The sequence below is a fragment of the Papaver somniferum genome, chromosome 11 (genome assembly GCF_003573695.1).
Source record: "Papaver somniferum cultivar HN1 chromosome 11, ASM357369v1, whole genome shotgun sequence".
In the NCBI taxonomy this organism is placed as follows: Eukaryota; Viridiplantae; Streptophyta; class Magnoliopsida; order Ranunculales; family Papaveraceae; genus Papaver; species Papaver somniferum.
The window spans coordinates 129048338-129072636 of NC_039368.1; the positions used below are offsets into that span (position 1 = coordinate 129048338).

Below are 24299 nucleotides of genomic sequence, written 5' to 3' on the forward strand. Positions count from 1 at the left end.
CTACTCAGATAGTCGCATCATGAACATCAATATCCGGAGTCAAAACTAATCACATGGATATATTAAGAGATGGATATAGAAAAACGTAGATGGTTTTGATGTTTACTAAGTGAACGACGTTTCCCATATCTGTCTGAAGGCCTCTGCCAAGATGAACCTAACCTAAATGACTGAGATATTAGTCTGACTAATATCAACTCACTAGCATATACAAGGGAACCAGTGGTCGATAATCCTAACTCTAGGTCAACACAGCTGGCATATACAAGGGTTCCAGTGGTCGACTTTATTTAGTTTTATTCCGTTTGGTCTAATGGTCTGGTCTCAATTTCTCTTTCTTTTCTCTTTTTTTTTCATAACTTTTTTTTTCTTTTATTTTTGAATTTTTTTTTTCATGGTATCTCAATCACTCTAATCACCCTAGCATTGGTAACAACTTGAATCATGAGCCCCACCAAATCACTTAGAAACATATTTAAAAAGAAAACAACATCAAAAAAGAAGTGAAAAGGACTCAACGAGATATGGTGAAACTATCATGTTATTCCTAACAACTGAGCTTTGTGCTTTGATGAATAGACTCTTTAGATGTTGCCATCTAATCAGATTGGTTCCTCAACTCCTACAACCAAAATGCTTCCATCCACTTAGATTAGTTAATGCAATCCTCAATAGGCATAAATTTCTAGGTTCTGGAGTTTATTTATTCATACTGCAACTAAAAAGTTTCTCCCATACCCCCAAACTTAAATCTAACATTGTCCTCAATGTTCTAAAGATAAAATTAAAAGCATGAACAAGGAGAAACTGTTACCATTTGAAGCAAAAGAGTTAAGGAAAGATATTACCGTGTTGCATGAGATTGGGTTACCTCCCAAGAAGTGCTAAGTTTAAAGTCTTCAGCCAGACTTAGGAAAGGATTAGTCAACTCGAACAGTATAAAAGTAGTCGGAATAACTGTGGGTCTTTAAAACCAAAAAGAGCTGACAAAAGGAAACTGCAGTGAACCAACGAAATGAACAATACTAGCATGCCCTTATCTAGTTTCCTGATAACTACCGCTATTTGCGGTTCAGGTTCAGGTTCTATGAAAGGGTCTAAATAGAATATTTTCCTCGGATGCATTTCCTCATAGGTTGGATCCAAATTATTAGGTCCTAGAGTCTGGAAAAACTCAAATAGGAACTTAGAATCACAAAATAATAACCTAAATAACTGAGGATCCTCTAAGTCAATAAGGTTTGACTTACATAATTGACCACAGTGAGAGTAGTGGTCATTCTTAGGAAAATGTGTCGATTCTATTAACCTAAAGTACTTAGGCTTAGTCTCAGAACTTAATATTCGACTCATTTTAAATACAAACGTTCCCACATTTGGAAGAAAACTATTTGATGGGAAAATAAATTCAAACTTGGTGTTATTGCCTGGGCTAACCACATCTACCAGATGATGGGTTTCTAACGACTGAACTTCTTCTTGGACATTATGAAGTTCGGGAGAGCGAGTATGAAGATAATCTTGTAAGATGGCTGAGGCATTGATGTCAAGTCCCAAGTGAGGGACCTTTATAAGAGTCAAAGCATATGGAGAATGATAATCACCCCCAAACTTAGAGTTTTCAATGTCTCTAGTTAGACTAGTCACAATCTCCCTAATTCCTAGGTCATCAGATTCCTGAAAATGGGCAATTGATTCTTTTAAGTCAGGTTCATTCTCATTAATCTCTACGAGTTCATCTAAGACTATTGTTTCTAAATCGTACGACTCTGAAACAGTATTCTCAGGGTAAAATCGTTCCTCGAAACCATCATCGATTATAGTTTCTAAATCGTTCGACTCGAAAACAGTAGTCTCAAGATAAACCGGTTCCTCTAAACCTTTATCGGATTCGTAAGCAGGACATACTACATCGTCTAAAACGGGGATACTTCTAGTCAAATCCTTGTCCTTTTGAATAGGTGAATAATTGTTAAAATTATTAGGATCTGAACCAGAAATAATATAATCATTATAAGGCTCAATTGGGGTAAGAAATTCCTGATCACTATTCCCACATGTTTCCGATTCTTCATCAGCACTATCCTCATCACAATCGTTATTATAATAGCATGAAAATGGTTGAACCTCATCTAAAGTAGTGTTATCAATTCTAACCTCGTCATCATGATTATGGAAATAACTATTCTCAAGGGTATTATCGGAAACACTATATCGAGCATTCTGCGCCTCTAACAAACGCTTCTCAATCCACTCACAAGATTTCCTGATGGTATCATGTATAGAAGGTTCACTATTAGTTGCGATTCTTTCGTCCATAACTAAGTCATTTATCTCAGTTGACTCATATGTTGACTCAAGTAACCTACGACGTGATGACTCAATTAGCCTACACGCCTCATCTAGAGGAGAGGAATTATAAGATTTTTGCTCGTAAGCCAAATTCGCGTGTGGATAGTAATTGGGCTCACCATGGTATGAACCATAACCTTGAAAAGGTTGGCGTTACCAACTACTATTCTCACCATGGTCATAAAATTGATGATGTTCATATTCAACTTCAGGTCGATACTCATTGTATTGGCTTCTATTATACCAGTTTGACATTCTTAATTGCAAGGGAATTCTACAAAATCACAAACAAGGCCGACTCGACCAAATCAAACCTATAAAATCTAGCAAACAAAAAGCATGATGGCTCCACTTAGATTGTTTCTATACCAGCTTCTATCTCTCGAAGGGGAATTCGTTACAATTTGAATACACCCCTCTGGAATCAATCCGAGCTAATTTAAGTTGAATCGAGGCTAGGGAAGCTTAGTAGAGATTTGATACCCAAGGCCTCACCGCATTAGAAGGCGGCGCAGTCACGCATTCAACTCACAGAAACCATCATGAACTTTGAAGTGTGCTTAAAGAGCAACCAATATTTTTCGAACGAGTTTCCTATTAAGCTCGTTACCCTATCGGTCTCGTTCTATTCCAAATTTTAAAGCTTGGGTTCGCGTTAGGTTTCATTTTCCTAAGGCGGGCAAGAAGGGAGCGGTGATGAAATCATAACCCTTATCTTGTATTGGCCAGGCCTTGCCCTTTACTAGGAATTTAAAAACAGTCCAAATTCGTCCTCAATCAATGAATCACCTTAAGGAATACAGTAACTCGCTTACAGGAGATTCGCGAGTGTTTCGAAAGCTTACCTCCTGTACCAGACGGGGGATGAACCGTTGAAGTCGACTCGGTCCACGACTCCTATGTCATGTACGAACCCGATGGGCCGAGGTGATATTGTAATCACCGTCCTTCCCTGCACACAGTTATATTTAAACCACCCTTCCGTAGGGTTTAAAAAAAATTAAAAAAAAAATGTCCAAAGTTCATAGTCCAAAAGTCCAAAAATAAAGTGCAAAAGAAAAAGTAAATTACAAAATATTTCCTAATACAATTCTAAAAAAAATAATAAAACTAAATCCTAAAACAAAAATTGTCTTCTTTTTCTTCTCTTTTAGCTTTAAGCTTTGTTCCAAGTCCTTAGTATCCAACTTCAAACCTGCAAATCAAAGACACACCCAAAGAAACGTAAAGAGGAACAAATAAAAAAAAAATCTAAAAAAAAAAATGCTACCTAAACAAAAATCCGCGTCGGCGGCGCCAAAAATTGATGGTTTTTCAAAATGTGATTGTAGTTGTAGTGGTAAAACTGGGTTCTTTTCATACTTGTGAAGGAAATACTTTTTAGACTTAATAAAAATAAAGATAAAACAAATTAAATTCAAAGGTGAAGTAAATATGATGGAAAGACCAGGGTTCAGGATTTCACCATACACCAAAATTCATGTGATTCAATGATAATTCTTATCATGCAATTCTAGACATTATAATTCCAATCAAAAGTAATTGTGATTCTAATCATTGCCTAAATCAGATTTTCAAAACATCCATTGTTAATCGCAAGCATGAAATATCAAAAGAAATAAACCAAGCAAATTTCATCAAGAGAAAACACAATTAATTAATAAAAATCATTTATTCAATTTTCATTCGGTGCAACTAATCATAAAAGGATTGCATAAATAAATTTAAATGAATTTTACCACATAACTTTTGGAAGAATGGCTTCCTCCATCACCCCTGGGATTGGGTTTAGCTCCTCATCCCAAAAACACACTCACAAGATAAATTCATGGCTAAAATAGGTGTTTTTATTGATGTATATAAGATGAAACAGGAATTAGCAACGCTGTAGAAGTGTTACAACGTCACTGTTACAAAGGGGTAAGTGCTATTGAAGACTGATGTAAACGATAAGCCTTTACTGCTGTAAAAGAACGACACTGGTATTGTTATTTAAGACTGTTGAAGAACGACTGACCATGTGAGTCTGTTCTTCGTGTTCTTGAAGCTCTTCAATGGCAGCAGCAGCAGCATCACTGTCTTCTCTGTAATCGCTTCTCCTCGGCTCTCCTGGACTCTAAACTCTCTCCTAAGGTTTTCTAACCCTTCTATGATGAAAACAACTATTTATAGCTATCCAACTCCCTAGAAACTCGATCAAATCCGAGAATAATCTCATTATTCTTCTCGGGCAGTTTGGAGAAAAATCACTTTCCTGTTGATTCACGTGGTTCTGTTGGCTATTCTCTCGTATCCAAACTATTCTCTGACTTGGAATGAACTGAATTGGTATATATCCACGCAAAAATATCCCATAAATATCTCTGACCAATCCCAAACCCTAAACAAAGAAACCGTATCATGTTGGGACTTTGATCAATTATTCCGACTTATCCAGCCCAATTGGATGGGTCTAGACGATTGCATTAGGCCTGTTATGTCTTCTAGAGTCCGTAGGTACCAAATACACCCGCTTAATCTCCTCAGAACTCGCTAAGAATTCAACTCCAAAACTGTTGCCGCTGCAGCCAATTCTTCCCGCCAATTTCTGTTTTGAATTTTGAAGATGACCTCCCCCTATCCAGTTCCGCTCTCCCTTTAGCAGATGCCTGGAAATGGGTCACCCCTTAGTAATTAGGTTACCCCTTATCCAAAATGAGAGTCCTTATAGTAATTTTCTCCCACGAGCGCAAAAACCACTTTTTTAGCCAATTTCGCCGCAAAAGCTTATTTCTCCAAAAATACCTACAGGGACATAAAAAGCCATAATAAATATAAAATCGAGCACTAATAGTATATACAATTGAGATTATATAAGACACGAAAATGTGCCTATCAAATACCCCCAAACTTATTATTTGCTAGTCCTCGAGCAAATCAAATAGAAAATAAAATCCTAACTCACTGTCGCAGGCATCGTCGGTTGCATTTAGCGTATCAATAAGCCTTTAAACCCCTAGGTGTCCCTAGTGGCCGAGTTATAGTCTCGGGAGGGCTTACTAGAGATATACCCACAAAACCTTTATACTCCAAACCCTAGATATCTACGCAGAACCTTGGAAAGCACTAAAGAATCTCCTTGGTTGGCATACTTATTGACTACATGAGGAAGTACCCTGATGCGAAATTCCAATTGATGTACACGAGTTTGCACTCAAGCATACTAAAATTCATATAAAGTGACAGAGCTCTACTCAGATAGTCGCACTATGGACATCAATATCCGGAGTCAAAACTAATCACATGGATACATTAAGAGATGGATATAGAAAAACGTAGATGGTTGGGAAATATTTGGATTTGAAAACCTTGGTACAGAGGTCATGAGGGTTAGATACTAGTTTCCAAGCCATTTTAGCTAAAAGGGATAAATTAAACTTTCTAAGATTTTTAAATCCTAGACCTCCATACAATGAAGCACGGACACACCGGTATTGGTACCGTGTCCGCGTCAGACGCGCGACGGACACACGACACACATGGGACACCGACACGACACACGTGAAAAATATATATACTCCATTTTAGTAGTTTGGTGACCTAGTGTGTCAAGAAAATCAGTATAATAGTTAATTTTTCTGTATGTGAGCTAACCTAACTGATGATTGAATCGGTATTAGATGAGAATAGGTTAGGATTTTATGGATTTGTCCAATTTTTTTTTTCTTTTCAGGTTAAAGTTCACTCAACCAATGGATGAATCATGTGAAATGCCTGAGGCACAAAAATGTGCAGGTGGAAAGTCAATTGGGGCTTCACCTAAAGTACCCAAAACAGGTGAGGGTGCTACTTTTGGATATATCTTCATATGGGGTTGATAGTTTAGGATTATGATTTTGTCATCTTCTAATTCTTATAGTTCATCTTTCTAGGCTTAAAGGTGGGATTACATGAAGATATTGCTCTATCAGCACCTCTTGATCTTGTTAAGGTGCGCTCTCATATCTTTGAGTTAATTTTTTTAAGTAAGAGTAATGTACTCAATTCAGTTGTATTGGACTCAGCAGTATGTTCAGAACTTGTACATACCTGTGTAGTTTAAATAGGCATGGTTGTTGAGATTTATGTTCATTTTTATCTTCTTACATGATGAATTTGATTATTAATTCGGTATTAGATGGGGATAAGGTAGGATTTTATTTGTCAAATTTAGATATGTTCTAACTTTGTGTAAATTATTGAATCAACCCTATACGGTTTCCAATAACAACTGTCAGGTCAGATAAACGAAATGGTTTTGAATCTTATTGAATCAACGGTGTGCGTTGTGGCCCAAAATCGGACCAAACCGTACCATATTCAGCCCTGATACATTGGCATGAAGATAGTGCATAGTCTGTCTGGAATTGGGTATAGTGAAGTGAATGGTATCTGTTCATCATTGATCAATTGATCAAACACAAGCATTGGATTATAATAACGAACTCAGTTGAATTGATTTGCTCTATATTTTCATTTTGGGTTGCCTGTTCTCCTTTGTTCCAGACTGCCCCTTTCCTTTGTACACTCTCCTTTTTTGAATGCATTCAAAGGTTTGTAATGTGCTCAGCTGTGTGTTCATGGCTTGCATTTCAGTATGGACTGCATTCTATGGCTGTAATGGTATTAGTTTTAGTATTCTGAGACATAGCCCACCTTGTTGTTACGGAAAAAGCGTTTATATAAACATACCCATATCTGTGAATTGTAAACAAATCTTTCTTTTTCTCTAACATTGCGGGTCAACAAGAAGTATCCTATCAACAACAAGCGTTTAGTCAACATGTATCTAACCATTCATCGTTGGTTGAATGCAGGTTTCTATTTCAGGTGCAATGCCGGTTATGCCACCTCCAGCTACAAGTGAGGCACAAATGAGTGCAGCCGGAGAGACAATTGAGGCTTCGCCTGAAGTACCCATAAAAGGTTTAAAGGAGGACTTACTCGAAGATATGGATACGGCAACACCTCTTGATCTTGTTACAGTAGGTTCTCATATCTTTTAGTTGATTTTTTTGAGGTATAATTCTGAAGACCAAAGCTTATCACCTTAACACCAGCCTTATGAACATCAATTGTAGCTTTCTGAATCGATTTTTTTTATTCCACCTCTTGGCTTGGTAAAGTATATTACAAGTAGCTATACATATGCTGAAAATAGCAAGTTCACAAGCTTAGTGAATGAATTATAGGGTTTTTAGTTGTTTACAGAGGTTTTTACTTGGTAAGAGATTAAGTACTGTCCACACATTAATATATTGTCCGCACATTAAGTGCTACTTTTGCTGTTCAACATTCGTCAAAACAAATCTTCAAGGGTCTCGATTACAGAGGTTTTGTTATAGTAAATATCTAATACAATGGCCACAACAACCTGTTAATCATTGTAATATACTACTTTAAGTTTTAGATTGTTGGAATATGCTAATTTGTAATGTCCAAATAAAGTCTAAAATTGTGTAGTTTACTGAGTTGTAAATCAGTAAAAGAACTTGAAAGAAAAATCTAGACATGTCCGTTGTACCTAGTCTTGTAAGTTTGAACTAGATAGTTTGTGATAAGAATAGAAAATCTCTAGACAAAACTAGAGTAAGTTGAGTAAGTCGGTCAAATGCTTCAATGTCAAAAAATATTGAGTGAAGTTTAGAATTTCCCAGAGAGGTTGAAGCTTATAAATAGGCAGTGAGTATCACTTGTAAAACTGGAGCAAGTATTAATGAAAGGAGAGTTTACAAAGTATTAAAAATTCTTGCTCCGCTAATAGAAAGCTAGCAGCTCTGTATGAGAAACTCTAATTCTATGGGCATATACCTCCGTAGCATCATTAAATATCAAAAAATCATCATAGGTGTACAACATGAGGTAACTCTCATGCCTCGTAAAGTTATAAGTGATATTTTGACCATGATCCCGTGTATGTAATCATACGTTGGCGTGAAAATAATGCATACTTTGTCTGGAACGGTGTGTGGTGAAGTGAATGATATCCATTTACCTTTGATCAGTTGAGCAACAAGTATTATAGTTATATAACAACATGAAAGTGAAATTAATTGCTGTATGTTGGCCTGTTCTCCTTCCATGCTGCCCCTTAGTCTCTGGTTTTTATATGTATTCAAAAGTTTTTCGAAATATACAAAAACAATAATGAACTCAATTTCAATTTATTAATCAATAAATCATTGCTTGGGCTTAACTGTTTAGGCATGACCTCAACATTTTATTTCTACTTTTCATTGCTGTAATGGTTATACTTTTAATCAATTGCGTGAATCATAAACAGTCACAAATTATTGTTGCAGGGCACCACAATACTCAGTGGAGATTATGACTTTGGGATCCTTGTAGGTGGTGACAGCTTAGCAACTATGCCTGATGGAACAATAGATAAAGAGCAGGTTCAAAAGGTTTTTCACTTGGGTGGTGATCCACGAAGTTATATGTTATACGGTGCAAGTGGAACCTCGTGGTATTGCACGCGCGTCTGCGAGTATTTGATCACTCAGGTAAGTCTTTGAGAAAACTACTGAATTATCGAGTCATTGGATTATTGGTTGACATATACTTGAAAACATACACTGGTATACACAACTCAAGTGTGCCATATTGGTGTTAAGTTGAAACTGCATTACAATCAGTCAACAATATAACCATTGGGATAATGAATGATTTTAGCCAGGTTTTAACCAAATGAAAACCCAATAATCCAATAACTCCATATTTCATCAGTGTTTAGGTCTTTTATTATTTTGCATGAATCTCTGTTCAACATAGGTTTCTCTTTAAAGAATATGTGGAATATAGATTTTATTTTATGTTTTGTGATATATCGTTTACCTTTTATATATGCAGATTGCAAATAAACATAGGAAGGGGAGAGTTTTAACGTCAAAAGAGGGTGCAAAATATGCGAAGAGGTTTCTTAACATCCCAGTAGAGATATTGGAGAAGTATGTACCAGGAGATTTGGAGTTTGATGCAATGACTTGTGGGGTAACACTTGGTATGTTTGAGCCGGAGAAGAAACCGAAGTCGATGAAGAAACATAAGTCAAAGAAGAGAACACATGAAGAGGTTGAAGGAGAAGGTCAGCAAGCCAAGAAGAAACGAAAGTCAAAGAAACATAAGTCAAAGAAGAGAACACATGAAGAGGTCGAAGGAGAAGAAGGTCAGCAAGCCAAGTTTGATCCTGGACAATATTTTACGTCTACAGAATTTATCACCACAAGAAGAGCAGGATTGTATTTTATAGGCAAGGACGAAGAAATCACCAAAGTTGAAAAATTTAAGGTTGATGGCCATGAAGATGGCAAGGCTGAGAGTTATCTCGCAGATAATTATAATCGTACTCATGCTCTGGAAACGGCTGTTATGCATATGGAAGAAGCTATGGTTGAGGGTTGCGAGTCTGGAAATAGTGGAGGCCTTATTACGAGTATGGTATCCCTAACTTGTAACTTGTTATCGAATTTTTTGCTGTTTTTTATTTTCAATTGGTTTTAAAACTGCTGCAGTTGATTGGATTGACCACAACAATACAATCACGAATGTCTGCAAGAAAGATATAGAACAATTACGTCAAGAAAAGCTTCAACGCGAAAAAGCATTTTACGATGCTAATAGTAAAAGAGAAATAATACCCGTTGAAGCGACGTACGACATGTGGGGCTAGGCACATGGTAAGTCGATTTACATATATTTAAGTGGTTAAATATATTGTACTAGTTAGTTCGGTTTATATTTGTACACTGCATCTTCCCCAATAAGTTACTTACAGCAACCACATCTTGCATTCTTATCTCTGTCTTGGTTTAATCATATGTTTCTGGTTTCTGGGAGCATTATATTTTTTTACTTAAACAGTGTCAGGTCAAACTAATATTGCCCTTTTGTCATTTATGAGCAGTTATAGAGATCCGGGGAGTTGATGATTGTTGAAGACAATTGGAAGAGACAAAGTTGGTGGATGAATCTGGACTCTCACTGTTACCCTGTCAGAAATACGTTGTTTTGGTCAGTCAGCATTAGGTGATCTTGGTCGTATCTGTCTTACGTTGTAGTATACAATCTAGATTATTTTGTCCTCTGCAATTGTGGTTCTTCTATTAGGACCGATTATGAACTTCTCTATATCTTGACTGGAAAGTTTTAAACTTGTGTTATGCTCATGGTGACTGTTGGTCTGCCTTTCTTGGAAATCTTGTTAATGGACAAATTTTGTCTATGGCTAATTGTTTGGTATATTGACCGATTGTGGTGATTTTGTACACCTTTAAACACATTATTGCAAACAAGTTGAGCACCCAGCTGGTTATGCGAGACGAGTTCTCATAAGCGGGAACAGTGTGGGTGTAGAAAGAACCTGCTGTTCTGCTACTGTGTTTGTATTGTAATCTTGACAGTTGAAATCCTTGGAGCTGTTGAACCTTGGAAAGAGTGAGTGACAAAAAGAGCCTTAAATCAAACTCCAAAGTCTTTTGTTGCCAAAGAGTCGGTCACTTCACCCTCTACTGACAAATTGACAGCTGTAATTTTCTTATACAGTAATTTTTTTCTTTTACTACATCAACCCCAATTGTTTTTCTTGGAATCCCCCCCAGACATAACGAATATCCCAAACAAATACCTTTGTCTTCACTAAAAACCCTAGGTTAATCGAGTTCTTCTTCTTCTTTCCACAAACCCTAAGGAGCAAGTGATAAAAGAACGACAATGGCGTTCATGTCTCCACTTGGTTTGGTAAGTCTTCTTAAATTTCCTTTGTTTACTTACTGGGGGTGGAATGTTGGGTGTTTAATTTGTTAGTAAAATTGAAATCAGGACAAGATTTTTTGGTGATTAAGTTTTCCCCTAAAATTTGTTTGAGTTGAAAAATTACTTGGAGCTTCTTCAGATCTTAATTTGTCTACTCTCTTTGTAACAGGGAGCACAGATGATTGGCCGTAGGCGTCACCGCAAGGTTGTGAAATTAAACGAGACACCTGCTACTTCCCGGTATCAATTGAAACCTCGTGGTCAAAAGAGGTCGCAGGAATTTGAGGTTGAGACTGAGGAGAAGAAGCTCAGAGGTTCTGGGCTTCAATCAAAACCTCATGGTCTAAAAAGTATGCATGAATTTGAGGTTGAGGATGAGAGTGAGGAGAAGAAGGTTAGAGGTTCTAGGTTTCAGTTAAAACCTCATGGTCAGAAAAATAGAGGTAATTTCAGTAAGTTTAGTATTTTCAATTTCAGTGATAATCAGGAAGATATTATAGCTCGTCAACTTCTTAGCTGGTTACCAGTAAAGTCCCTCATGAGATTAAAATCTGTCTGCAAATATTGGTGTTCTTTAATTCAAGAAGATACCACATTCATTAATCTACACCTTGAGCGATCAAAATCACGGCCAGGTCTCCTTGTCGCAAATCTAATTGAAAATTATACAAAATATCAAATTATGACCGGTGATCTAGTGTTTGGAGGCAAGGATAGAGGAGCAATATCAGCAGCAAATTTTCACACTATCAGAGATATTGATTTTGCTCGTTGCGATTGGATGTTGAGGCCGGTATTTGGGTTGACAGCATTCTTTGGTGAACGAAGAGATGACCCTGGTGTTTGCATTTTTAACTTAAGTACCCGGGAAAAAACACCTTGGATTGTATCTAACTTGTTAAGAGATGTGCGTAAAGAAGACCTTCAAGCGTCTAACGCAATTCCAAGGGCTACATGTGCATTAGGATACAATCCTACCTCTAAAGAGCATAAAGTGGTCGGGATATGGAGGTCTTCGAAACCTTCTTATGTAGTCTGTGAGGTGTTGACAGTTGGAGAAAATAAATGGAGACGGATTCACAAGGTACCACCACAAGATATAGAATTATACGGATCTTCAGTTTATGTAAATGGTTCCATATATTATACCACTGAGTTTCTTGGAATATTTGAAGCTGATGAAAAGGAGAAAAAGTTCATAGTGGGATTTGATGTTGGAAGTGAGAAGTTTAGAGCAATTAGGGTCCCTAGCTACGTCTTTGAACAACCTGAAAATTATCATTCTAGTATATACATATACAATATCATGCTGTTAGAATTAGATGGACGCTTGGGTTTATTTATTAAAATTGGAGAGAGTGGTTACACACCTAAATTATGGGTATTGGATGAAGATAGAAACAAGAAAAACTCAACAAGTACTTGGACTGAGGTTTCCATTCAGCTACCCTACACATTGGGTGGACCTCGATGTGGATTTGCTTGTGATCCAGTTCTAGGGACAGATCAAATGATCTTAACCTCTTATGTGAAAGCATCTGGCGGTAAGATATCTGAATCTACATGCCATTCGTATAATTGGAAGAAGAAGACGTCCAATGCAATTGATTTCAGTGGGATCTCCTCAGCTCCTTGTTTCTCCTCTGCATCAAAGGTTCGGTCTTTCTTTGAGAGCCTCTTTCCTGTCCAAAAGCGCAGGTAAGATTAAAGTTTCTTTTATTTGTTTCATATATCAATGACCTAAACAGTGTAACTTGCATACTTAAGAGTTTTCTGATGTCAGAAACACAAGAGTCAAGTACTAGAACTTCACTGTCAACTTTATCTTGGGATAGCCCAACTTCTATAGTTAGTAATTACAGCTGCTCCGAAAAATTGACAGAATGCTCTTATGAACCCGAAGATGCATGTAAGCTTAAACATATCCATGCGTTCACGTGATAGCAGAATGCCTTATGAACATGAATACTATCCAGTCAAAATAACGATGTCATCTTGATATTGGCTCTTGTGTTCTCCAAATTCATGAGTCTTGCCACAAGCTTTCAAGTACCCATGAGCTTATTTTCAACTAGAGTATCTAGATTTATGCTTTGCCCACCTTTCTACTGTAGTTATTCTTTGATATGTGACTATGTTGACCTAAGTTACTTGCAAGATGATGTTTAATTACGGTTGAACTGGAGATGTGGGATCTTTTGGTGAAATCCTTATCAAACCTCAAGCCTCAATACTAACTGTTGGTAGTGGCTTATATCGGTATATTTTTGTGTTTTGAGATTACCTATCTAGAATATTATTAAAACTCGTATTTAAATGCATCCTCATAAGGATTGAGGAGTCTACACACAATTTTTGTACTGACAGCTCATATAGTGACGGATAATGATGTTTCTATTCTCACATTCGGGTTTCATATTAAGCTAGGCTATTACAGTTGGTATATATTTGTCTTTGATTCCCGTAGAAAAATTTAAACACTAGGCATCCTGTAACAATTTGGACGATGTTATGGATTTCCCGTCACGTGCTAGATTTTAAGAATAACCGACTTTGCGAGTAGTAAGTATCCAGATTATGATGCCAATGTGAAACTATCGAACCAACTAGTACATATAATATCTGGTAGCAAGTAACAGCCCGTATATTCCACTTACCCTGTCAAAATAGTTTGTGACCCTCTTCCTTTTATGAGCAATTTCACTGTTGATTACTACTGTTTTGTGGAATTTGTTACATCTGGTTTGTTTGCATGTCTATTTTGGCAATTGATCTTTTGTTTGAAGGAACAATAGAAACAAAAGGCACAATCTGAGAGTCATACCTGGAAACATGCTTATCAGCTGCATCCTAATTCCTAAGTGCTAGAACTTCACTGTCAGTTTTGTCTAGGGATTTTTTTTTTTGATCGATAAAGCAGTTGGGCAGTTGGGATTGCCCAACTGCTTTATTTATAGTTGCTGGTAACAAATTATAGAATGCTTTTAAGAACCAAAAAAACATATTAGCTTAAACATATCCATGTAATCAGAGCATACCTCTATTTAGAGTTGCTCGGAACAAATTACAGCTATGCTCTTAAGAACCCATAGAAACGTATTAGCTTAAAGATATCCATGTAATCAGAGGATAGCGGAGTTTCCTGCGAACATGGAATCCTCCGGTCAGGATAGGAATGTCATTTAGGCACTGCAGCATATTTCAAGCACCTGTGATCTTTTTTTCAACAAGAGTTGCAAGGGCCACGTATACAGCGTGTCAGACAGTTATTGAGTTTCCTCCTACAATAGAGCCTCTTCTGGAAGATAGATTAGATTCCTAGCATTTGTGATGTTTTTGTCAGAAAGAAGTGCATTCACAAAGATGACGTAACAGAAAGAAAGTCTAATAACGTAGAAAGATCAAGACATGTCCACTCTCTTACCTTACAGTTCTCAAATTCGACTGACTGATTCTCACTGTTTATAGTAAAATATTGGGAATTCAAACCATGGTTCTTCCACTAAATAGAGGTTGTTCTTCCTCCCTACTTTACTCTGTATTTCAGCAATCACAATCCCAACTCTGTAGTTATTCCCCGTATCTGCACTAACAGCAGCCACATCTTGCATTCATATCTCTGTCTTTGTTGAATCATTTTTTTCTTTCTTTGGAGCAGTATTGTTTTTTCTTCGACACTTTAAATTCAAACTAATATTATTGCCTCCATTGTTATCATCATCTATGTGCAGCTATAGAGGTTCGGGAGTTGATGAGGTGATTGTTGAAGACTCCTGGAAGAGATATGTTGGTGGCGATTGATCGTTGGATCAATCTGGGCTCTTACTGTTACATTGTCTCCATTGGGTTCTCTTGGTATGTCTTTTTTATATGCTCTAAGTTATTTAGTCCTCTACACATGCGGTTCGGGAGTTGATGAACTGATTATTGAAGACTCCTAGAAGAGACAAGTTGTTGGTGATTGATCGTTGGATCAGTCTGGGGTTCTCACTATCACAATATGTTCTCTTGGTCTGTCAGCATTAGGTTCTCTTATTATGTTTGTCTTAAGTTATACATAGCAAGTACTCTAGACTATTTTGTCCTCCACGCATGCAGTTTTTTGGTTACATCCTATGTATCTTTTATTAGGGTTCAGTTGCTAATGAACTTCTTTGTATCTGTTTAAACTTTAAAGTTATAAACTGGTAGTACACTGGTGGTGGTATTTTAGTCTTGGGGTCTGTTGGGTCTCTATCTTGTCGATGTACAGATTTTGCCTTGGCTACCCTAACTGATGTTTGTTGCACCCTAGCTGTTGTTTGCTTGGTGTAGTGGCTGATTGTCGTGATTTTCCGCACCTTTAAAAACATTATGGCAAGCAAACAAACAAACAAACAAATTGAACACCCAGGTGGTTGAGGAAAAAGACCCTTCTCAAGTTCTGATAAACCGTTTGGGGGGTAAAAAGAACAGGAGTTGGTTCATTATGGACGGGAAATCGTTTACTGACTTGTTCGGTTTATTGAAAGTGTGATGATGGAGAAAATCTTGACAAGAACCTGTTACCTTGTAATGGAAACTTGAGGGTTAAAAGCCTCGAGACTGAGAATGAGTGATGTTCAAACTCTTAAGAGGGTTGGGAACTTGAGAGCCACATTTTGCTGAAGGCTGCCACTAATTGTTCTTTTGCCTCGAATCCAAAATCTCACTGTAGGGCACCTACTTCTACCTGAAGCACCTTCGAGGCCGTCCCCACATCCCATCTTCTCAATCCCCACAATTCCTTTCAAAGCCAGCGGGCCCACCCAGTCCAGTTACAGTCGATCCATCCTACAATGAAAAGAACCGTTTTTTGGGACCATACATTTTGTCTTAATTTTTTTATTCAATGTTTAATTTAACTTTGGTTCCACAAGTAATAACTCACAAGTATTTTTCTGACAAATCATTTAGTATGCAAATTCAGACGTATTTTCCCATCAACTCATTGCTTTTAATTTGTTTGATCATCAAATTAGGTTTGAAATGTTAGTTACAGAGTATTGTTCGGTTAGGAGTAGTTTAAAAAAATCCTAGTTTTCTAACCGCACTCCCAGAAACATATAACACCAAGAACGTCGGTTAGAATGAAAAATTTCCTTGCAAACCGAACTCATAGTTCGGTGTGCTGGCAAAAGTTTCATAAATTTTGTACCTAACGGAACTTTGTGTTCGGTCCCTTTGCAATTTATTTTAGAAATTTTTTACTTAACCAAACTCTTATCTGAAAATACACTGAACATGGGTCGGTTACATTCATAAAAATCTTTACAAACCGAACTGCGTTCGGAAAAGTTTTTTAGAAAATTTTTACTTAATCGAATTCCTATCTAAAAAAACTTTTATATATTTTCTCTTAGCCGAGCTTCAAGTTCGACAGGCGAACCACATAAAAAAAATACAAAAAAAGAAAGATATTTATTCAAATTGAAAAAAAATTTGATTTTTTTAAAAATTAAATAAAGGGTAACTTGGTCATCTTCACATATGAGGTCACCCCTTATAATTGTTGAGAAGGTGGCCTAATCAAATCATGTTCTCCTCCAAAAAGTCATAAAATCGTTCAACGAAAATCTACCAACATATTTCAATCTCAACTCATTAAAGATGAAAGTCTTCACCTAGAATTGCCAAGGTCATAACTGGAAGCTCACGGAAGAGTAAAATGTGATCCAGATTTTTGATTCCTTAGATATTTTTTGACTCGGACAAAAATATTCTTATTGACGCATGTTTTTACCCTAGGGCAAAATTTTCATAAATTGAAGTCCTCTAAGTCCTCTCGAGTAAAGGTCGAAGCTGGACCGTTTTTTTTTCTTTTGGGTATACAAAAGAAGAATAAAGGAAAAACAAAGACTAAGAGGAACTTATTCCTGCTATGTTGAGAAGGTTTCCAGAAAAACAGACTGCAATTAATAAACATATTGAGCTAATACAACATTTTTACCGAAGAATTTGTTGGAGTTATTTGTTCGGAAGAAACTAAACTTGACCCGAAACTGCTAGCAGATGAATCTTAGATTGCAACTTGCTGAACTGGTGTTTGTTTGTGGAATTCATAGTTCTTTCGATGAATTATCTTTGTGTTGAACAGGAGATGGATAGAATCATATTACGGCAAAAAGAATCATACTTAATTGTACATTATATTCACCTTTCATACCCAAGCGGCATCTTAAAATTCATGAACCCAAGCGGCACCTTTCATTACCATAATAACAATGAAATCTAAAAAAAAAATAATAAAACAATTTTAAAAAACTTAAGCCCTTTCACCACGAATGCGCCTTGCTAACTGAATATCTTTAGGCATGATTGTAACTCTCTTGGCATTAATTGCACACAAGTTGGTATCCTCGAACAATCCAACCAAATAAGCTTCAGCAGCCTCCTGAGGTGCAAGAACGACATGGCTCTGGAACCGAAGATCTGTTTTGAACTCCTGAGCAATTTCACGAACTAATCTCTGGAAAGGCAACTTCCTGATCAAAAGTTCGGTACTCTTCTGGTATTTCCTGATCTCACGAAGAGCAACAGTCCCTGGACGATAACGATGTGGCTTCTTAACTCCTCCAGTTATTGGTGCTGATTTCCTCGCAACCACGGTGGACAGTTGCTTCCTGGGAGCTTTACCTCCTGTAGACTTACGAGCGGTCTGCTTGGTACGAGCCATTAATGTTGAACCGAAAAGAAATCCGAAGAAAAGGAAAACTAAGGGTTTCTTAATCTTTTGGGTATTTATATGCAGTAGTTTTTGGTTAAGGCGGTTTAGATTTAGAAGTATACCGACGTGGGATAGGTTTCTGTTTTCAGAAGAAGAAAACACAGAATCCGTATGCTTTATATACTTTGTTCTCATTGGTTGGTTTGTATTCATACGGATTGGCAACCTCGACACCAAACTTTTGAATCCACTGTTCTGCAAGCATAGACATTTCATGCACGCACTGCTTGTTTCTTCGCTTTAACAATTCTAGATCCATTGAACTCACCTGCAACATTTAATACCATAATTCCAGTTCAGGCATTTTGATTTTAAAACATGCTACAACATTTACAAAGGCCTTATAACATTCCTTTTAGCATATATGCCAATAAAAAGCCTAGTCAGATAGAAGAACACCAGGAGACTTCAACATAGCACAACGACACTTCAGTTTTCTTACATTCTGAAGATGGAGATAGAAGGAATGCTGAAGAATGATGAGACACCAAATCCATGGCGATGGTATTGCTCCTCTGAAGTTTGCAGTGGAGAATTATTTATTTTGCTGGGGAATTTTTGTTCCGAGGAAGAAGTGGGCCTTCATAGTGGATTTGGATGTTGGAGTCAATGTTGGTGCTGTCTCAAATTATTGTCACTTTCTTTTTACCTTGGTAACTCTCGATGAAAATGAGAAAAAAAAAGAAAAGAAGAAGTATTCCCGTAATTCTGCGAAAGATGATGGTCAATGATAAAAACAATCAATTAGGACAGTCCATACAGATCAGCTCAACTCAAACAACACTCAAACCCTCAATTACAATTCCTATCTGACTACACTCCACTACAAACTGAATTCCAACCTTAGCACAAACAAACCCTATCACCACAAGCAATATCAGTTACTTCAAACAAATTAATCCACCACCTGAACATTCAAATATTCACCGCGGTTCTTAAACTTTCATTCATCATCACAAGCTACAACAGTTCCACTAATGTCAGTTGAGCACAACTCAACTTCACATCCACGCAGTCTAACACGAACTCCGTTCCATTGCTAATTCCACCTTACATGACCTGCACCAACACTTGCGACCTGAACTGCAAATACAACCTCGTGCATTCGACAAACTAACACCATCTGTAACTCTACCAACATATCACATTCCAGTACAATCAACTTCAGCTGAGACTAAATTTCATTCCATCATAACCATATTCTAAACTCTGAGATCTTTATTCTTTACATGAGCCACTAACAACTTCACCTGCAACGGCTCATACAGTTCATATCCATAACCACAAACAAGCTTCAAACATAACAGATCCATTTATTTACATCCAAACTTCAATAAACACCCATCTCGGAACTTAGCTCAATCATTAAATACACATACTCAATCAATAACAGTAAATAACATCACTAAACAGATTGGAAGAACAATTACCTCATAATAATCATACACAAGCAATTGGAGACAGATTCTTTCTTCTCTTGGATCAAAAGAGAACTCATACCAAGACCACTGCCATCTGCCAAAACCAACCCTACTCTTCTTGCTTAAATGGGTACTGCGATTCTTCTTAGGGTTACAACAACCCACCAATATAGTTCATCAAATACACCACAATCCCATCATCATTAACACTTCTCAACTTAATTCCCAAATCTTCTTTAAAACAGAATCGAACCCTAACTGCCAATTCCAAGCTATTCTTCAACTTCAACTACAATTCAGGCTAAACCCATCCTTCATCACCCTTCTATAATATTTCATCTTCAAATTCCTCTTTGTAATTCTTATGAAACCCTAGTTCCTCTTTGTGATGGGTGCAAATGATTTATCAGTAACCAACACCATTGTTGGTTAAGAACTGAAGATTTGAGAGATGGGTGAAAGGGGATTTTGATTGATGGCCGGAGATTTTGTTTAGGTTAAGATGAAGGCTTTGATTGCTGCAAATTAATTAAGGATTTCACTGATTATATAGATGGGGACCAGCAGTACCTCTAAGATGAGGTGAGATTGTAAAGGGAATTGGAGACAAACTTCTTCCATCCAGGAATTGAAGAGAGACACAGGGAAGGAGAGAGCTTCAAGCTACCATGGAAACCTGATCTTCCTCAGCAAGATACCAACTACAAGAAAGAAAACCAGAAGGAACTAAAGGAGCGGCTGATTTTTTTTTTCACAACCAATAATATTGTTGGGATTTGTCAATCATAATCTGTATTGGTAGACCTTAGACTACAAATGTAAATCATCTCTGAGCCATTGCTGAAGCCCATGAGCTTGCATGAAAGTCGGTGATGGACTTCGATTGATAGTTACATAAGCTGAGGGAACCACGTGTATTACTTCCGATTCCCTTCCAATTGCACTCTTTAGTAATCCAGTCACTGATGTTTGCGTCGCCAACCTCTCAATTCCTGAAACTCCCAAGTATTCCATCCTGTCACGGTGTTCGAAATACCCAATATACTCGCAAGATATATGATTTGCAGGATTTACACAAAGTTTTGGTACCCAAACAGCTAATGCAGTAAACAAATCATCTGGACTTGTGTTTTCTTTGGAACCCTTCATGGCAACCGTGATTCCTGCTTTGACAAGGTTGCCAGCAAAACGAGCCCCACGCTTCACTTTCTCACTCGGGATCTTTTCGATCGGAGCCGCAATGAAAGGTGTGTTGAAGAGGTATGATTCCAGATAGTTCCCCATTTTTGCCATGTTTTTCCCTATAAGCATCGCGATGGAAGAGCCCAAAGAATGTCCTGCCAACCATACATTTTTAGGACCCACTGCAGATACCATGCTTTGAACAGCTTGCATTGCAACTCCAAAACGAGTTGATTGGTGAAGTCCATGTTTGATAATATTCAGGTCGAACCTCAGATCCTGTGCGACAGAATGTTTCTTGATAGTGGTTCCCCTAAATGCAATTACATATCGTGGGATAATTCCCGTCTGGTAGTAATTAAAAGCTTTAAATTCAAATACAGCACCAAAGATGGAGGAGTCATTACTGTCGATGAGCGGATACAATAGCCTAAAATTGAAAAATTCCCACCATTGTGGTGCAAGAGCTTCACTCCCTTGCCGATTTTCTTGACGGTCATGCTCCAGAACATAGGCACTCTGAACCAAGCTAGCAGCTACAGATCTTCGGTTATGCCCACTTTGCCTTCAAATTACCATGAATTCTCTAGTCTGAGGCACACAATGTTGCAACATTCAGGACTAAGACACTAGACGGACGCTACTTGACCCAATTTCACTATTAAGTAAAACAATCACAAGAACTGATCATATTCAACAGAAGCCTGAAAGATAATCTTACCAATCGACCTTGGTCAAGTGTACAGGTCCTATATGGTCGAAACTATTCTTCTTGTCTAATTTCCCACTAGTACTCTTTTGCTTCAGTTTTGGCTCCTACAGAACAATTAATATGCAACGTAGTGAGGCTTACACTATGTTTGTTTACTCCCGACTCATCTGAGTCGTCTGGATCTGAGTTATCTGAATCCGAGTGAAATCACCTGACTCATCTGGATCTGATTCAATATGTTTGTTTTGAGTCAGATCTGACTCAAAAAACGTGAGTCAGTGGTTTGGTCCCGTGAGTCAGGGGTATTTTGTTACCTAACTCAAATGGGTCCGAGTCAGAGGTTATGTCTGAGTCATAGGTCGAGTCAGATCTGCCTCTAAATGCAAAACAAACGGTCTGACTGTTGACTCGGCCCGTGTCAGAAATTGACTCAGATCCAGACACCTGGAAATCGTTGAAGAAATTAAATGGTTTACTAAAAATGGAGAAATGTCTTTGGAGTACAATTATGGTTATCGTGACATTATTATAGGCATTATAAACAATTTGCAAGTGAGATCATTAGATTAGTTTTAAACTACAACTTGTGCAAAAAAAAAAAAACAAATCCATAAATAATCAAAGTCAGAATGTGCCGCAGCTGTAAATTTCACTAAACAGAAACCCATTCCAGGGTTCATAATTCAAAACATTTTAAAATGTATTAACATGGAAATAATCAAAATTTAAAATAAAAGATAATGTCCAAGATAAATAAATTGATTTTGGGGTAATTTTTCTTTGTTTGACTCTAAAAGATTTGATAGTATCAAGAATATTGTTAAAATTTGTCAATCATAGTCTGTATTGGTAAGCCTTAGACTGCAAATGCAAATCATCTCTAAGCCATTGTTGAAGCCCATGAGCTTCCATGAAAGTCAGTGATGGACTTCGATTAATAGTCATATGAGCTGAGGGAACAACATGTATTACTTCCGATTCTCTTCCAATTGCACTCTTTAGTAATCCCGTCACTGATGTCTGCGTCGCCAACCTCTCAATTCCAGAAACTCCTAGGTATTCCATCCTGTCACGGTGTTCAAAATACCCAATATACTCTGAGCATATAAGATCAGCTGGATTCACAAACAATTTTGGTACCCAAGCAGCTAATGCATTAAACAGATCATCTGGATTTCTATTTTCTTTGGAACCCTTCATGGCGACTGTGAGTCCTGCTTTGACAAGGCTGCTAGCGAAACGAACCCCGTGCTTCACTTTTTCATGATGAATCTTTTCTGTTGGAGCCGCAATGAAAGGAGTATTAAAGAGATATGTATCTAGATAGTTACCCATTTTTGCCATGTTTTTTCCTACAAGCATTGCAATGGAAGAGCCCAAAGAATGTCCTGCCAACCAGACATTACTAGCTCCAGCTACAGATACCATCCTTTGAACAGCTTGCATTGCGATTCCAAAGCGAGATGATTGATGAAGTCCATGTTTAATAATATTGAGGTCTAACCACAGATCCTGTGAGACAGATTGTTTCTTGATAGTGGTTCCCCTAAATGCAATCACATATTTTGGAATAACTCCTGTCTGATAATAGTTAAAAGCCTTTGGATTGAATTCATATACAGCACCAAAGATTGAGGAATCATTAGTATCGATGAGTGGACACAGCAGTTGAAAATTGAAGAACTCCCACCATTGTGGTGCAAGAGCTTCACACCCTTGCCGATTTTCTTGACGGTCATGCTCCATTATATAGGCAGCAGAAACTAAGCTAGCAGCTATAGATCTTCGGTGATGTGCATTTTGCCTTTAAATAACCAAAAAAATCTAGTTAGTTAGTTATAGCAGACATTGCACCATTCCGGACTAAGACACTAGTCTACTACCGCAATCAGAAATTGAACTAAACAAACACTAGTCGACCCAATTTCACTCTTAACACAATCCCACAAACTGATGATATTCAACTTCGCAAACAAATGGAAAGTAAATCTTACCAATCAACCGCTGTCAAGTGCACAGGTCCTGAATAGTCGATTGACAGAAGTTGACGGACGTCAGTTACACTAACAGTTTGACCAGGTGACTTCGCTGACTAACGGGGTCAACGACCCAAACTCTAAAACGGACAAACTTACGACCCAAACTCAAAGACATACCAAAACTTACGACCCAAACACTAATTAACTCTAGTCGAAACTACTACTCTTGTCTAATTTCCCACTCCTATTTTGCACCAATCTCGACTCCTACAAAACGAAATGCAACATAGAGGATTCAACAACATATAAAACATTCTGTATCCGTCCAAATTCTTGACACAAAGTCAAATTCGTGCAACTGCGCGCCAGAATCGGTATTCCCTTGGATGAGACAATTCCTAAAAAGTATCCTCACACATCTATTGGCTATACTGCGATTAATGAAATTTCAAGAACAGGCAAAGATCACAACGATTGTCCAAAAAACAAAAACACATATGTTTATAAGAAAATTAAGATAAGATAATGGTTGGAGAACATGGATAAACATTAAGTTGATTTACTTCAACAAAAGCCGACCATAGTAAAGTCTAGTTCATGTTGACATATCATACATGTAATACCATGAACAACCGAGAAGCAAAAACAAGAAATTAAACATTGAAACTCAATTAGTTCTTGCACGAAGATTGTTAAGCGAACAAGTCACAGGGACATGCCAAAGATTTTCGATACCATCTAAAATTATCAGAGATGCAAACCAATACAATTACGTTTGTAAGGGAGGGAATCAAACCTGAAAGCTCATTATGAACAACCACCGGAAATCGTTGAAGAAATTGAATGGTTTACTAAAAAAATTGGAGATTTGTGTTGGGAGTACAATTATTCTTATGACATTATGGACATTATAAATAGTTTGCAAATTAGATTAGTTTAAGTAACAACTTGTGCAAAAAAAACAAATCCATAAATAATCAAAGACAGAATATGCAGCAGCTGTAAATATCACTAAACAAAAACCAATTGTGGGATTTCATAATTGACTTACTAACAAGTAGCAACCCATTTGGATACAAACATTATAAAATGCAGAAACAAGGAAATAATCAAAACACTAATACAAACATTATAAA

At 37.3% G+C, this 24299-nt stretch overlaps 4 protein-coding genes and 1 pseudogene across 5 annotated transcripts; 2 read left to right on the forward strand and 3 right to left on the reverse strand.

Annotated features, from left to right (window-relative positions):
• The first annotated feature begins 6033 nt into the window (after positions 1-6033).
• Positions 6034-10598, forward strand: LOC113323911. Of its 2 annotated transcripts, none has more exons than XM_026572261.1 (8): positions 6034-6168; positions 6264-6322; positions 7188-7355; positions 8673-8876; positions 9223-9457; positions 9536-9805; positions 9885-10049; positions 10277-10598. In XM_026572261.1, exons 1-7 carry the CDS (start codon positions 6084-6086, stop codon positions 10040-10042), a joined length of 1179 nt encoding a protein of 392 aa, XP_026428046.1. In that variant the 5' UTR covers positions 6034-6083; the 3' UTR covers positions 10043-10049; positions 10277-10598. The 2 variants fall into 2 exon arrangements, with proteins under 2 accessions (XP_026428046.1, XP_026428045.1); XM_026572260.1 differs by having other exon boundaries at positions 9223-9415; positions 9494-9805.
• A 376-nt stretch (positions 10599-10974) lies between these two features.
• On the forward strand, positions 10975-15336 carry LOC113322531. Its single transcript, XM_026570637.1, has 3 exons — positions 10975-11109; positions 11294-12822; positions 14856-15336. Exons 1-3 carry the CDS (start codon positions 11083-11085, stop codon positions 14923-14925), a joined length of 1626 nt encoding a protein of 541 aa, XP_026426422.1. The 5' UTR covers positions 10975-11082; the 3' UTR covers positions 14926-15336.
• A 2071-nt stretch (positions 15337-17407) lies between these two features.
• Positions 17408-17830, reverse strand: LOC113320513 (histone H3.3-like). Its single transcript, XM_026568421.1, has one exon. The coding sequence runs from the start codon at positions 17816-17818 to the stop codon at positions 17408-17410; it is 411 nt and encodes a 136-aa protein (XP_026424206.1). The 5' UTR covers positions 17819-17830.
• A 2243-nt stretch (positions 17831-20073) lies between these two features.
• LOC113325129 lies at positions 20074-21404 on the reverse strand (annotated as a pseudogene).
• Positions 21405-21813: 409 nt separating this feature from the next.
• LOC113320385 (GDSL esterase/lipase At4g10955-like) lies at positions 21814-24083 on the reverse strand. Its single transcript, XM_026568300.1, has 2 exons — positions 23960-24083; positions 21814-22988 (listed from the first exon to the last, which is right to left on the reverse strand). The coding sequence occupies exon 2, from the start codon at positions 22928-22930 to the stop codon at positions 22019-22021; it is 912 nt and encodes a 303-aa protein (XP_026424085.1). The 5' UTR covers positions 22931-22988; positions 23960-24083; the 3' UTR covers positions 21814-22018.
• Positions 24084-24299: the final 216 nt, after the last annotated feature.

Coding starts and splice junctions, on each gene's coding strand:
- LOC113323911 (XM_026572261.1), top strand. CDS start 6,084: ATGGATGAATCATGTGAAATGCCTGAGGCACAAAAATGTGCAGGTGGA. Junction 6,169..6,263: donor ACCTAAAGTACCCAAAACAG/GTGAGGGTGCTA, acceptor TCATCTTTCTAG/GCTTAAAGGTGGGATTACAT. Junction 7,356..8,672: donor CACCTCTTGATCTTGTTACA/GTAGGTTCTCAT, acceptor TTATTGTTGCAG/GGCACCACAATACTCAGTGG.
- LOC113320513 (XM_026568421.1), bottom strand. CDS start 17,818: ATGGCTCGTACCAAGCAGACCGCTCGTAAGTCTACAGGAGGTAAAGCT.
- LOC113320385 (XM_026568300.1), bottom strand. CDS start 22,930: ATGGAGCATGACCGTCAAGAAAATCGGCAAGGGTGTGAAGCTCTTGCA.
- LOC113322531 (XM_026570637.1), top strand. CDS start 11,083: ATGGCGTTCATGTCTCCACTTGGTTTG. Junction 11,110..11,293: donor TCATGTCTCCACTTGGTTTG/GTAAGTCTTCTT, acceptor TCTTTGTAACAG/GGAGCACAGATGATTGGCCG. Junction 12,823..14,855: donor TTTCCTGTCCAAAAGCGCAG/GTAAGATTAAAG, acceptor ATCTATGTGCAG/CTATAGAGGTTCGGGAGTTG.